Below are 14,989 nucleotides of genomic sequence, written 5' to 3'. Positions count from 1 at the left end.
CGCCATGGTGTGGAGATGAGTAATTGTGATAATGATGTCATAATAGCCAATAATTTCGTAACGCAAACCCCCCCTTTTTTCGCGCTCTGGATACGCGCCTGCTCGAGACTACAGTAGAGGCACTCACCAGCAGACTTTCTTGCGCCGTCATAGCTTCTGTGACGTCTGCGTTGTTCTGAAATAAGATATAGACTGTGCTATAACTGAAATCAAGAATCAATACATCAAAAAGCTACGTCAGATCGAATATAATACATAATACAGTAAACCACAGGTATTGCTAAAAATTTGACATGGATAGACAAAGCATTCTCCATACTTTTGCGTACTTCAGAAATGTTATCCATGAAATGTATCAATAATGCAGTTTAGCGATTGCATCGAAATCTATAACAAAGCCACTATGTATATATGTAAACAAAAAATGTTCAAGCAATATTTTCTTTCAATGACTTAATTCAATATACCTGAATTGGAAATATTGTCTGGTATGACAGATCGAAGTTTGCCATCCTTCCTTATGATCAAAAGCTTCGGTGGAGGTTCCATGATTGGCGGCGTTGACACTGGGCACTTTTTTGTTGCTATAAAAAATTGGTTGATTATATCACCACTTGGTTTTGAAAACATAGGCTACTTTAACGCAACTATTACGCATTATAGTTTGTTTACCCATCATTTATGATATTAAATCGCATGTACATAAAGTTGGTGAGAATTACATTTATAGAGCTTCATACCTGTTCGTGTCTTAAACAACTTTAACCAATGTTTACAACCATTCTTTTGAGATTCCAACTCATTTTCATGATCCTTCCATTCTTGGTTAGTACAGATTCTAGTTTCGACCGTAGGATTGAAGCTAAAAACCTGCGACACATTTTTCTTAGTACTGACCGGATCAAGTACAAGTCTAGCCAGACACCTTACCTTTGGAACATGAATAGGACATGACAATCCACACTTGCAAGTATCATCTTTCTCCAAATATTGGCAAACTTCAACAATACTTGACAGAGTAACTCCACTCGGACTGATGTAAGTGACGCTTGAACTTGACAGTTCCACATTTCTGTAGCCGAAACGGACCGAATAGTAGCACAAATAATGTAAAATAAATGCAAATAATACCTTTTCCAGCCATAGGGAATGGTAATATATGTCGCTTTCGACATCTTTTGCAGTACAGCAGATATTTGAGCTCTGACGAAATCACGCTGCTCTACACATTTGTGCTACATTCAACAAAGTTTGAATGCAGTTACAATATAACGAAAGTAGAAAAGCCTACATTTCCAATGTTATCTTGCAAAATACGATTCCTGAAACAAATAAATCAAAATTCATAAGGTATAATGTATAAAGTCTCAAACATATGGAGAACAAACAGTTTATTATTTATATTCTAGGTATGGTCGATGTTTTTATGAACTAATATATCTTAAGTGGGCTAGCCATTCTCTGTAATTTATCATTTCCATCAGATCGAAATGATGATCTTCAACGCTAAAGTTAGGAGCGAATCCTCGAATAAATAAAAACCGGAGTTATTCAATCATCTAAACCCGGAAGTTACAACACAGTCGTCATTCGTCGCCAACAACTGCAGGCGCACTCTGTAAAAAATGAATGATTCAAAGTGATATATATTATACTAATCAGGAATTTTAAATCTATTATTAACGTATCAAGCGAAACGAATTCTTGCAAAATTTCACTTGGGTCGTCACCTCAATGGTTCTGGTTATTGACAAGTTATACACGCGCCTCTAGTGTAAACCTCTTGAACAAATTGCACGGGATTCGATTCGATGGCTTGGTGGTGGATTGTCCCTCTGATAAAGATTTCCGCTACAAGTCGGCCTAAGCCCGACCTCATTCGAGCGAATGGTTAGATGCACCGTGAACTTATAGTATTTCCGTTATAAAATGTGTCGTCGAGGAATTTCGTAGAATATGTACGCAGAGGTGCCTTATAAAACGAAAGTCCCAAAGTTGAAATTGGTACCGGAAAGGTACGGTAAGCTACGGTACCGTGGCGTGGATTGTCTGACTGTGAATCAAAAACCGGTCAGGTTCGTTCGTAGTGCCAAGGTAGCCAAGGCGGTATGCCCGATGTTTGTTTTATTGTGACGTCATAAAAACTATTAGATGTGTTTTTTGGCCAACCGTGCCTTCTTACCCAAGATATTGTTGCAAGACTGATGGTTTTGTAAACATAATATTGCATCAAGCAATATGTTCAGTTCATATTGCCCAATTTATTCGACCCTTTAACTGAATATCATCATTTCATAGAAAAATATATCAAATCATGAAATCAATAGGCCTAACCCAGAAGATTCCAATTAAAAGACTAGGAGGGTGCCGAAACGACTTAATAGTCTTTTCCGGCATCGAATTTGGCCTACAGCATGTAAATATGAGGCATGCACACTGGATTTAAGAAAGGATAACATTAATGGAAACGACAAAAATTAATGTAATTGCCATTATTACATCAAAAATGAAAAATTATTTCGAATCTGGTTAACCGCATTTACTGACGACGACGAGTGCTCCTGAGGACAGTAGGTCGAAGAGCTTCGAGTGGAATAAATTTGGCAATATGAACATATTGTTTGTTGCGATATTGAACCTGAGTACTTCTAAAATCCTGAATATAGTATTGCTGCTTATATGTGTATGCTGGAACGTCGTGCCAAACGCCACGGCACCATATCTGTTTTGTAGTTTTGAATTAGAGTGACTTTTGTAGGCACAAATATGTCATTATAAAAAATTGCAAAATTTATTGAAGTGATTTGGGGAATGCTGCTTATGTTAGATATGGAATATTGTCTGATATTCCTCTCTACTAAGTTAAAGGATACATAACCTTGTCATAATCTTGAGCTGTATGCCATCTCATTTCATCGTAGGGCCAGGAATAGAGGAATTCACTGTCCACCTACTAATACACTTACTGTGATTGAGGTTCAATACAAAACTGTTATTGTAGGTAGGCTACTATGGATTGAGCCACAGTATTGTATGTCTTGGACTGAAGATAGGTCTTGCTCCTTACTCCGAGTTGAAGTCTGAACTAACAATAATACCGTAACGCCTTTTCATAGATGCGGGAGGTGGTTACAAAACAATTGTACATGTTAGCGAAACAGCTGTATATATTAATATGTTACTTCCATAGGCGCCGAGCTGTCATGCTGTGTAGGTACATAGATTTTATGACGCCAAAATCTCTCCGAATCGGTGATGTTATAGTTGTAATTCCACTGGTCCATGTACACTAGGGCTGTTCAAAAATAACTTTTTTTCCTGAATCTTGCGGGTTACGTGATTAAATCGTTAGATTGCCTTAAAAAAACGACGCACACCAAATTTGAATTCATTCCAACCAATATTCGCGGATTTCGTAGAGTTTGAAAATTTCGAATTTGCCTATGAATGCAAAAAAAATTTTTTTCAAATTTTTCTTCCAACCCGATAAAATTGTTGCGCTGTCTTCAAAGATGATGCAAAACAAATTTGACTCAATTCCAAGCCGTAGAAGCGGAGTTATTTGACTTTTTCGATGATAATTCTTGGATTATCCTTGATTGGGGGATAATCCCAGAATTGTCATCGAAAAACTCAAATAACTCCGCCTCTACGGCTTGGAATTGAGTCAAATTTGGTTTGCATCGTTTTTGAAGACAGCGCAACAATTTTATGGGGTTGGAAAAAAAATTTGAAAAAAAATTTATTTGCATTCATAGGCAAATTCGAAATTTTCAAACTCTACGAAATCCGCGAATATTGGTTGGAATGAATTCAAATTTGGTGTGCGTCGTTTTTTAAGGCAACCTAACGATTTAATCACGTAACCCGCAAGATTCAGGAAAAAAAGGTATTTTTGAACAGCCCTAATGTACAGTACAGCATTAAGCCACTGATTTCAATGGCCACACCGCATAAATATGATGGCATGCTGTCGAAATAGTTGGGAAATACAAACGTGTAATTGTTGTACTGCAATAATTCTGACATCGTTTGTTTATAGCAGTGGTTGCCAATGTGAGCGATATTTCCCCCCAATTTTGAGAAACATGAGGCAGCAGGGGTTGAAAATGTTAGAACGCCCAGTGAGACTATAGCTTACTAACCTACGGATAGATACACGTCTGAAGTTATCACATTTGAATACGGTACGCTGAGAGGTCTACTGCTGAGCCGGCTAAAAGCAGGATAATTGGTAGTGCTCGTGCTAGTGACTCGAGCGTTCAAATTTAATAAGACTGGTCTTAATCGAAAGCTAGTGTCGCACTGATTCCGAAAATGGAGATAAAAATCTGGTCAGTGCAATGAAACCACTCCGTCAAAGCCGATTGTTCCGAACAATCGGACCGCCGTAACAAAATGAACTTGATAATGGCCAATTAAATCGATGGGCTATTTCAGCGTGGTTCCATCGCAATGTCACAATTTTAATTCAAATTTTCGAAATCAGTGCGGCAGTAGCTTCTGAATAAGACTAGTTCTAATAAATATATGATGAGAGATATTGAATTAATACGGCCAAAAATGCATGTGAAGACTGCTTATTCTGCATTAGATAAAAAGTATCACACTTTGAGAACCACTGATCTGATAGCTAATCAATTTGCTCATCAATTAGCCCGCAAGGTTGTGCTGATATTACGTCGCACTAAATTGTGGGTATTCCGCATACCCACTATAATTACAAGGTAGCCTATGCGCGGAGTGCAGTATACCTAGGACACCTTATTTATCTGGGTCGGCGCCTATGATAGCTTTTCTATTTCCGTCAAAGTATTTTTAATTTTCACAAAGCACCCCGGTTACTACACACAACTTTGTCAATCTAAATCAATCTTTCTCCTTAGAATTATCCAATGACCTACTTATGTAACTTTTGATAATCCATCAATCCAATCATGTCTGCAATGGAAGAAGAGGAATATGCTGAACTAGACGCCGGGCACAATAACTCTGAGTACGCGAGTCCGTCCGCTACGCCGGAACCGGAAAGGTCCAGAAAGAAGTCCCGGAAGAAAGAGAAGGTCTCAAAAAGGTCCAAGAAGAAGAGAAAGGCTGAAGGAAGTGAAGACGAGGACGTCTCTGGTGCTGAAAGCGACCCGGAAGTTTCCTTCTCTATCGATGGCGAACGGCCTAAAAAGAAAAGAAAGAAAGATAAGAAAAAGGGTAAAGCTGAGGAAACCAAAACGTCAGCCCAAATCCTGGAAGAAATGGGTTACGAATCGTTTGATTACGAGTTCACAGACGACGAATATAAAACATACGTAACATACCGACTCTTTAATCAATTTGCTCGTACTAAACTACTACAGACTTACCCCACTCTCCCTGCTGGGAGATTGAATCCGTTGATTACCGTGCTCTGGAAAGAGTTCCAGTGTAACGAGAAGTTTATCGAGTGTCAAGAAACGAGTAGCAATGCGGCGTCTTCTGGAGTCTCTACCCCTGTGATGGTGGGTGAAGCGGCAGACTCCCCCCAGACTTCTGGAGCTCGTGGGCCAACCGCGTCTGTCGACGTTGCCATGCCTGAGAAAAAACGTCAAAGCCGTGCTCCGCGCAAAGAGAAAAAAGTCGCGCCCCTTCGTATTAGGTTGCCGATGAAAAAGAGCAAAAAAGGAGCTTCTAGCGATGAAGAAAATTCTCCCTCGGATAATGATTCAGATATGGAATTCGCCGAGACCCTGGCGGTGTACGCCTATGACTCCAGCAAATCTCGCAGTCAGTCCAAGAAGAAATCAAAGCCAGGCAGGAAAAAATCGAAACCCAAACCTTTAGAACCGGGCGAGGACGGATACGAAACCGACCATCAAGATTATTGCGACGTTTGCAAGCAAGGCGGCGAGATCATACTTTGCGATACTTGCCCACGCGCTTTCCATTTAGTGTGTCTAGACCCCCCGTTGACGACGGCACCTGACGGAAAATGGCCGTGCCCTATATGCCAAGAGCAAGGCATCGTTCCGAAAGATAGTGATGAGGACTACTCGGCAGAGGAGGAAGAACAGGACGAGGAAGCTCAAGAAGATGACGACCACATGGAATTTTGCACCGTATGCAAGGATGGTGGTGACTTGCTAATTTGCGACGCCTGTCCTAATTCTTATCATTTAAACTGCCTCAATCCACCGATGGTTGTGGTGCCGGATGGGGAATGGTCATGTCCGAGATGCAGCTGCCCGCAGCCGAAAGGCAGGCTTGAAAAGATACTCGCGTGGCGATGGCGTGAGGCCCCATACACTGAAGTTCCTGATGATCGTCCTGGTAATGAAACCGGCAAGAAAAAGCTATGGGGCTACAGGCAGAGGGAGTTTCTAGTCAAGTACCACCATCTCAGCTTCTGGGAAGTGGAATGGATTACCGAGCTGCAGATGGAGATTTATTTCATCCACCAATGGAGGACTTACTCCAGAAAAATGGATCTCGAAGAAGAGACTATGCTGGAATGGGATGACGAGTGGACCAATAAGGAGCTTGCTAACAAATATTACAAATATGGCATCAACCCGGATTGGCTCACCATTCACAGGATAATAAATCATAAAAGGCAAGGGCGCTCAGGCGGGATACAGTATCTTGTCAAATGGAAGGATTTACCATACGATAAAGCGTCGTGGGTGTCTGACTCGAACGACGAAGTGATCGGGCTGCAGGATATGATCAAGAAATACCACGAACACAGAGACAGCATTGAAGGTTCGTCGAAAGATAAGAAGAAAAAGCGCAGCAAAGATCGTAGGAGAGACGACAAAGGAAAACCGGACGCGTCTCAAAAATACGAGGACCAGCCGACATACATTACTGACATAGGAGTGTCCTTGCACGATTACCAATTAGAGGGACTCAACTGGCTGAGGTTCTCATGGTCGCAGGGCACCAATACGATTCTTGCCGATGAGATGGGGTTGGGGAAGACGATTCAAACTATCGTGTTCTTGAAGTCGTTGGTGTACGAGGGTCATTCCAAGGGGCCGTTTTTGATCTCTGTGCCGCTGTCCACGATGGTGAATTGGGAGCGCGAATTCGATCTGTGGGCGCCCGAGCTTTATGTGGTTTCTTACTACGGTGGTAAAGATTCGAGAGGTGTTATACGAGAGCATGAGTTTTCTTTCACTGAAAATGCTATCAAATCGGGAAGCAAGGCATATAGGATGAAGACCGGCTGCTTTGTAAAGTTCCACGTGCTGCTAACTTCATACGAAATGTGCACCATCGATGCGACTACGCTGTCCTCTGTGGAATGGGCGATGGTCTGCATCGACGAGGCGCACAGGCTGAAAAACAACCAATCGAAGTTCTTCCGACTGCTGTCCGAGTACACTTTCCATCACCGGCTGCTGTTGACCGGTACTCCGCTACAAAATAACCTGGAGGAGTTGTTTCATTTGCTCAACTTCCTATCTCCCGGAAAATTCAACAACATGGAAGGCTTTTTGGACGAGTTCGCGGACATCTCGCAAGAGGACCAGATTTCCAAACTGCACGAGATGCTGGGACCACACATGCTGCGTCGCTTGAAAGCCGACGTGCTGACTAATCTAGCCGCTAAAAGCGAGTTCATAGTAAGAGTGAATCTGTCGCCCTTGCAGAGAAAGTTTTACCGCTACATTCTAGCGAGAAACTTCGAAGGGCTCAATACAAAAGGAGGCGGGAATAATTCAACTCTGCTTAACATCATGATGGACCTGAAGAAATGCTGCAATCACCCGTACCTGTTTAATAAAGCGGCGGAAGAGGCGGCGCGAATGCCAAACGGCGCCTACGAGGGCCACGAGCTGGTGAAGGCCAGCGGCAAGCTGATCGTACTGAGAAAAATGTTGAGGAAGTTGAAAGACAGCGGGAACCGTGTGTTGATTTTCAGCCAAATGACAAGGGTTCTTGATCTTCTCGAAGACTTTATGGAGTACGAGGGGTATCGTTATGAGAGAATTGATGGATCCATCACGGGGTCAGTGCGGCAGGAAGCTATCGACCGTTTCAACGCTCCCAACGCGCCGCAATTTGCATTCCTGCTCTCAACCAAGGCTGGCGGTCTGGGAATCAATCTTGCGACTGCAGACACCGTTTTCATCTACGACAGCGACTGGAATCCACACAACGACATACAAGCCTTCAGCAGGGCTCACAGAATCGGGCAAGCCAACAAGGTGATGGTGTATCGGTTCGTTACTAAGAATTCAGTTGAGGAACGTGTTGCGCAAGTTGCGAAGCATAAGATGATGCTGACGCATTTGGTCGTGAGACCTGGCATGGGCGGTAAGGCTGGTGCCATCTCTAAACAAGAGATGGACGATATTTTGAAATTCGGCACTGAAGATCTGTTTAAAAACGACGATGATGAAGCCGAGGGCAATGATTTTATCCATTACGACGATGTAGCGATCGATAAGTTGCTTGACCGCACTCAGGCCGGCATTCAGGAGAAAGAGAAAGAATTGAACGCAGGTCTCAACGAGTATCTCAGCTCGTTCAAAGTTGCCACTTACAAATTCAGCGAAACTCATGAAGAACCGGAGCAGGAACGCGAGATCATCAAAGAGGAAATGCAGGACCCAGACCCCACGTACTGGGAGCGTCTGTTGCGGCATCACTACGAACAGCAGCAGGAGGAGCTGGCGTCGACTTTGGGGAAAGGGAAGAGAGTGCGGAAGCAGGTGAATTACTACCACGCTCACAATGTGACCGAGCAGGAGCGTGATTGGGAGGATAACAACGAAAGCGACTACAGCGCTCATAGCGATGCTGGAGAGGATTATGATGAATTTGATGAGGCAGCAAGGCGCAAAGCGCGTAGAGAAGCAAATCGACCTCTTCCACCCATGCTAGCTCGTGTCGGCGGTGCTATCGAAGTGCTGGGATTCACCGGGCGGCAGAGAAAAACCTTCCTCAGTTTCGTGATGCGGTACGGCATGCCGCAAGTCGAAGACTTCCAGTCGCGATGGCTTGTGCGGGAGCTACGAAACAAGAGTGAGAAAGAGCTGAACGCGTACGTGTCGTTGTTTATGCGTCACTTGTGCGAGCCGGGTTCGGACAACGCAGACACGTTTTCTGATGGAGTCCCACGCGACGGCTTTTCCCGACACCTGCTGCTGACTCGAATCGGGATCATGCATCTGTTGAATAAGAAAGTGAAGGAGTTTCGTAGGATTAACGGTGACTGGAGCTTTCCGCGGCTTAACCCGGTTTGGCAGATGAAGCACGATGCCGAGGCCAATGAGATCACGCTGTCGTCTGTGCCTTCGTCTGTGAAGTCTGCGACTTCGTCCGCCGCTAACTCACCTGCTCCGATGTCCAAACCTGAATCTCCTGAAAACGAGTCGAAGACTGACAGTCCTGATGCTCCTAAAGACGCGCAAAGTGTCGAAACTAAGCCTGAAAAGATGGAAACGTATGTTGAAATGAAGAAAGAATCGGCAGAGGATAAAAAGAAAGATGTGAAGACGAATGCGGAAGCAGAAACGCCCGCGTCATCAAAAACGGATGAGCAAAACTTCATGTTCAACATTGCAGATGGCGGCTTCACCGAGCTGCACACCTTGTGGCAGACCGAAGAGCTAGCCGCGATACACTCCAAGCGAGTCAACGAAATCTGGCACCGTCGCCACGATTATTGGCTGATCGTGGGGGTAGCCACGCACGGATACTCGCGCTGGGTAGACATTCAGCACGACCCTAAATTCGCGATCGTGAACGAGCCATTCCGCGCCATGAACGAGAAAGGCAGCTTCCTGGAGATGCAGAACAAGTTCTTGGCCAGGAGGTTTAAGCTGCTCGAGCAGGCATTGGTGATCGAGGAACAGCTGCGGAGGGCCGCTTACCTGAGCTTGACCCAGGACCCGAAGCATCCGGCGATGGCTTTGAACACGCGGTTCGCGGAAGTCGAGTGTTTGGCAGAGAGCCATCAGCATTTGTCAAAGGAGTCACTGGCAGGCAACAAGCCAGCGAATGCGGTTTTGAGAAAAGTATTGAATCAGTTGGAAGAGCTGCTCGCCGACATGAAATCTGACGTTACAAGGCTCCCGGCCACTTTTTCTAGAATTCCACCCGTCGCAGCGCGTTTGCACATGTCCGAACGCGGCTTGCTCAATCGTCTGGCCCAGCAGCAGCAGGATATTCCGGCGGAGGAACAGAAGAGCCTCGGCATGCAGTCAGGACATTATCCGACTTATGAGATGATGCCGGACGGGCCGTTTACGTCAGGGCAGGCGCTGCCAAGCTCGCATCCAGTGGCGAAGGAGACGCTGTCTAAGATGAACTACGGTCAGATGCTGCAGCAGAGGGACAAGGCGCCGGGCACCGGTGCCGACGGGAGAGTGATCACCATTGAGGATTGAGCACATGTATGTATTTGGCTTTGATTACACTGGTCAGCACTTTTTTAGGCAGACAAAGTAAGAGTGGTTTTGGGGGTTCTAAAGGCCACTGATTCCGACTCTGACCTTGGTTTTTTCAAATTGGCTCTTGTTGAGATAACCCATGGGGTTATTTTGACCAAAATCTCCCATTTTTGCGGTAATGACTAGATAAAAAACCGGCTCTGCCCTTATATCTTTCTTTTGTTGTTCTGATGTCTTGGTAGAACCTCTCCCCTTGCTTAATCAACGAGATGATCAGGAAATATATCAAGACGACTGACCAGGAACTGAACTTTTATGCTCAAGTTTCCGAAATGCAGATGCTAATTTTGGGACCACCTGTTTGTAGTCGGGTGCTTTGTGATCATGTAAAAATTTTTACTTACTACATCTTAGGAGAAATTACATGCAGTGAACTTCTTCCCAATGTGAAATTGGAATCATTCATTGGTATTCAAATGTACCAGATACCAAATATAATCTGCTCGTTTGATAGGGTTACTAGGTATACCCACTATGTTGACTCATTGGAAAATTATCCATTTACCAGTCAAAAGATATGAGACGCATATGAGTATTGTAGTTGAGCGTTTCAAGGACAAATTTTATATTTTTATATTCCTCTTAATCTTGAGAGAATGATCAATTGATACAGGAGAATACATATTTCCGTTGTGCAAAAGTCCAATTTTTAGGCATGACAAACTGTTTTTTTGACAAACAAATATTTCACCTCATGTCATGTAAATATTGATAGAATGACTTGAGGGTTCTTCATAGTCAATTATCTATTTATGCGCAGTATGAAATTAGAAAAAACTACGATTTTCTTCCTACCAAGTGAAATATTTGAGGGTAAATACAGTAATTTTGGGCTATTAGGGGTATAAATATCTTCTGACAAAGAGCCAATGTGACAAAACTAATGTGATATTCGTAATCAGCAACCTCAAAAACCCCAGAAACGGCTCTCAGATGTTTTGCCTAAAATTTTTCTTTTCATTTTGTTGACCAGTGTTATGAATGTAACCAGATGTGGTCAGTAACGATGTGCTTCTGGTTTTTCGTAATGATAGAGTAGGTTTTGCGTACTTGCACTACTAGAGTCTCGACTGGATTGGATTTTAGACTGGTTGCACTTCTGCATATTACTGGCCAAATATGTTTTTTTCTAAATTGTATTATGAAAAGTATAAAGTAGTTTCAGGATGAATTTGCGACTATTTTGTAAGTGAAATTGTCATGCCTGCCCTGTGAAATGGCCCCAGTATCATGGACCATGGTAAATGAATCTGTTTTCGAAGATTCTAGTTATGTAGTGTCAGTTGCTAAGATTCACATTGCAGTTTCAGAGGTCCGATGAACTGATAAAAGTATGTGACTCCTCCACCAAATGTACTTTTTGAAACTACTTGGGGAACGTTTGTGTCTTGCTTCCACTTGAAGTAGTTTTGACATGTCATGTCGCTTCTAGTATGCTGCTAGTAGGCTTCATGCTACTTCTAGTAATAGAGTAGGAGTTTACGTTGTTATTTCTACTTGAGTAGCAACCACATTTGAATATAACATTGTACTTTCATTGCAGACAAACCTGTAGCATGACTTGATATGCTACTCACTAACCTCGACCCTTTTAGGCACAGTCTATGTATTTGCTTTCCTCCCTTAGAAATATGATGCCGAGTTTAATTATACTAGATCTCTCGAGAACCAATGTTTGCTAGATTTCAACTTGACCAAGTTACATGTTTCTCTATCTTTAGATTGCAGAAAGTGGGTGTAATACATCCCCGATCGAAATGAATTGTGCATGCTGCATATGACACAAGCTCCATTACGCGACAAGATTTAAATGCATGAGGACAAGACAAGAGAGATCGATTGTTCACAATGATTGTGCATCAGCCCGATGGGTTGTATTATGTTTCTTTTTTTAGTGTGAACCTGCATAAATAAATGGGCTGCTAGATGTGATGTGCTATTGTAGGTACATGCTGTGGCATCATGGTCTGAGTGATATGTAGCGACATTGTGTAACTGGTATGTCTGGTAACATACGTTTAATTTCAGTTGCTGTGATTGTTGATATTCTGAGAATCGGTTAGGTCGAAACGAATGTTGTGTTGACGGTAGGAACATATCCAGTGCAGTGGCACTGAGAGGTGCCAATTTATGCAGAGTAGAAATTCAAGAGCATTGAAGTAAGAGGTCCGAGGGGTGATATCGCGGTAACCTTGAGTATCAAGTTACTATGGTGACACGATATGCAGTAAAGCGGAAGCCGTGGATACCATCGTTGGTCTGACCAGGACGGGGTTCAACCCTATGCTGGTGAAATACTGTTCGAGCCAATTGCTCTAGCACAGTGGTTCTCAAACTTGGGGCGTGAAAGCACCTGGGGGGGGGGGGGGGGCGAAGCTGCGGTCAACTGAAAATATTTTGGATCGCGATTTACCCCCAATTCATAGTTATTGCCCTGTGTGTATACTGTATAGTCCTAATTTAATAATTGAGAATTCTCTCACCGACAGTCATAACCTTTCATGACATCAAACTATCCGTTGGGATTGCTAGCATTCTGGTTGCCTTTTGTGATATGACAATAAGGGGGGCGCGAAATTTCTCACTATCAGAAAGGGGGGCGTGTCTAAAAAAGTTTGAGAACCACCGCTCTAGCACTACGAGATCTCATATAGTAGTAGAAATCTCTGTAGTCTCTATAGTTGCAGCCTCAGCCCACCTAGACTCAGCCCACTTAGACAGTAAAAATCTCTTGTATCGAAATTATTGGGCACAATTCCCCAAAGAAAATAGAATCTATGTACCCTGACATTTCCAAACGCCGCTGCCGACTTGCTATGAACGCCATTCACCGCGGAGAGTGCAAATGTAAATGCAGCAGTTCCTAGTCTGCGGCAAACGTAGCACGTAGCAGCAAGTGCGTCACGTGGGTGAATCGAATACAACACATTTCGGGAGACACTTCGATTACAGCAGTAGATCGCACCGGAACTCGGAAGTAGTTACAGTATTTACAGTTGTATTCATAACAACCAATGCTTCGCCGATAATTCTACGTTACTCTAAATACGCAGAGTTGATATCAAAGGAAACCGCAATGCAGGCTCAGAGATACTTGATACATTTGGCACACGAAAAGCTTGAATTTAGAATCCCGGAACTAGAATCAATCGCGCAGCTGTTTGGCAAGCAATTAGGTAATATTTGGGACAAAAGATTTCTTTCTTACAACGCACGGAATGGTGATGGTGATATTGCGGCGCAGTTAGAAATGGGAGGCAGTCTACGATCCCACACTGAAGAAGATGGAACGAGATGTCCTTACATAGTATTTCAAGACGTAAATGAAGACGATATCAGGAACTTGATGTCAAGATCTGTTTTTGGCAAACAAGCTTACGAAATTTGGGGTCATGGACCTGATTATGACAGCCTTAAAACCTCTATTATGAAGTACTCCAGTGAAGTAAAGCAGAAATACTTCTCATATGAAAACTCTTTCTGCATTCGTGTCAAGGCCTCTGGGAGAAAAATATCGCTCAAAGAGCAGATAATGAAGATCGAAAGCCTTCAAGGGCAGCTGCCGTTTGCAGGAGCAGTGAATCTCAACAATCCATCAAATGAGTTCCACGTCATCGAAGATTATGGTAGCTTTTCCGGTAAGAAGATTTTGCACCCTAAGTACGTCTACTTCGGCCGTCTGATTACTGATGGTCAGAGAAGTCTTATCTCCAACTACTCTGTGAAGCAAAGGAAGTTTATCGGGAATACATCGATGGAGTCTGGACTGTCATTAATCATGTCAAATCTAGCAAAAGTGAAAAACGGTGATTACATTTGTGATCCATTTGTGGGAACCGGAAGTCTTTTGATAGCTGCTGCTCATTTTGGTGGATTCGTAACCGGAGGGGATATCAATTATAATATTCTCCATTCAAGGGGTAAATCCTCGCGCGTTGGTGCTGGATATCGAGAGAAAGACGAGACAATTCACAACAGTTTGCGGCAATACAGTCTTGGCGATAAATTTGTTGATGTACTACTTCATGATGCAGCTAGAAACGCATGGAGTTATCGGGAACGAAAAACAAACGGAGTGTTTGATGCCATAATCACCGATCCGCCTTATGGTATCAGGGAAGGCTGCCGTAAAGTTGGAACAGCGAAAGAACCACTTACTGATTTCTCTGAATTTGAAGTACACCACCCGGAACGTACTGCCTACCATCTGAACCATGTTTACTCTGATTTGTTGACTTTTGCCTCGTCAACACTTGTTCCTGGCGGACGTTTAGTGTACTGGATACCTATTTACAGACCAGAATATGCCGAAGAAAATATACCTTCTCACCCTAATCTGAAACTTGTTTATAACTGTGAGCAACCACTTAAAAAAGAGACGTCAAGGCGTCTTATTGTGATGGAGAAACTAAATGTCTCATGTCAAGGCAGTGGGGCTGTAAACATGAAAATGTTTAGCGGACACAATGCATTCAGAGATAAATATTTCAAGGTCTCGAAAGAATAGATTTTTATTGTCACTATTGAAGAATTGCGTTCGACTTATGGTATCACAA

At 43.2% G+C, this 14,989-nt stretch overlaps 3 protein-coding genes across 4 annotated transcripts in view; 2 read left to right on the top strand and 1 right to left on the bottom strand.

Moving 5' to 3' along the window:
- Positions 1-1,348, bottom strand: part of LOC145434023 (uncharacterized) — a 29,598-nt gene extending 28,250 nt beyond the window's left edge. For both annotated transcript variants that reach the window (XM_080311298.1, XM_080311299.1), the window contains exons 1-5: positions 1,132-1,348; positions 931-1,072; positions 741-870; positions 468-584; positions 128-175 (exon numbers count right to left, since the gene is read on the bottom strand). In XM_080311298.1, the coding sequence (XP_080167424.1) occupies positions 128-175; positions 468-584; positions 741-870; positions 931-1,072; positions 1,132-1,175 (481 nt within the window). In that variant the 5' untranslated portion in view covers positions 1,176-1,348. The remainder of the gene's footprint in view (positions 1-127; positions 176-467; positions 585-740; positions 871-930; positions 1,073-1,131) is intronic.
- A 3,504-nt stretch (positions 1,349-4,852) lies between these two features.
- On the top strand, positions 4,853-12,365 carry LOC145434024 (ATP-dependent chromatin remodeler CHD3-like). The gene is made up of 2 exons (XM_080311300.1): positions 4,853-10,376; positions 12,155-12,365. The coding sequence occupies exon 1, from the start codon at positions 4,938-4,940 to the stop codon at positions 10,368-10,370; it is 5,433 nt and encodes a 1,810-aa protein (XP_080167426.1). The 5' UTR covers positions 4,853-4,937; the 3' UTR covers positions 10,371-10,376; positions 12,155-12,365.
- A 499-nt stretch (positions 12,366-12,864) lies between these two features.
- LOC145434029 (tRNA (guanine(10)-N(2))-methyltransferase TRMT11-like) lies at positions 12,865-14,940 on the top strand. The gene has a single exon (XM_080311308.1). The coding sequence runs from the start codon at positions 13,510-13,512 to the stop codon at positions 14,938-14,940; it is 1,431 nt and encodes a 476-aa protein (XP_080167434.1). The 5' UTR covers positions 12,865-13,509.
- The last annotated feature ends 49 nt before the right edge of the window (positions 14,941-14,989 follow it).

This window comes from Botryllus schlosseri, chromosome 2, assembly GCF_051294905.1.
Source record: "Botryllus schlosseri isolate E-star chromosome 2, Bs_hap1, whole genome shotgun sequence".
NCBI classification, from domain to species: Eukaryota; Metazoa; Chordata; class Ascidiacea; order Stolidobranchia; family Styelidae; genus Botryllus; species Botryllus schlosseri.
The sequence above is the reverse complement of the archived record's forward strand: the minus strand, read 5'-3'. Positions and strand labels throughout refer to the sequence as shown.

Bases quoted from the DNA above. Each gene is read 5' to 3' on its own strand.
- LOC145434024 (XM_080311300.1), top strand. From the start codon at position 4,938: ATGTCTGCAATGGAAGAAGAGGAATATGCTGAACTAGACGCCGGGCAC.
- LOC145434029 (XM_080311308.1), top strand. From the start codon at position 13,510: ATGCAGGCTCAGAGATACTTGATACATTTGGCACACGAAAAGCTTGAA.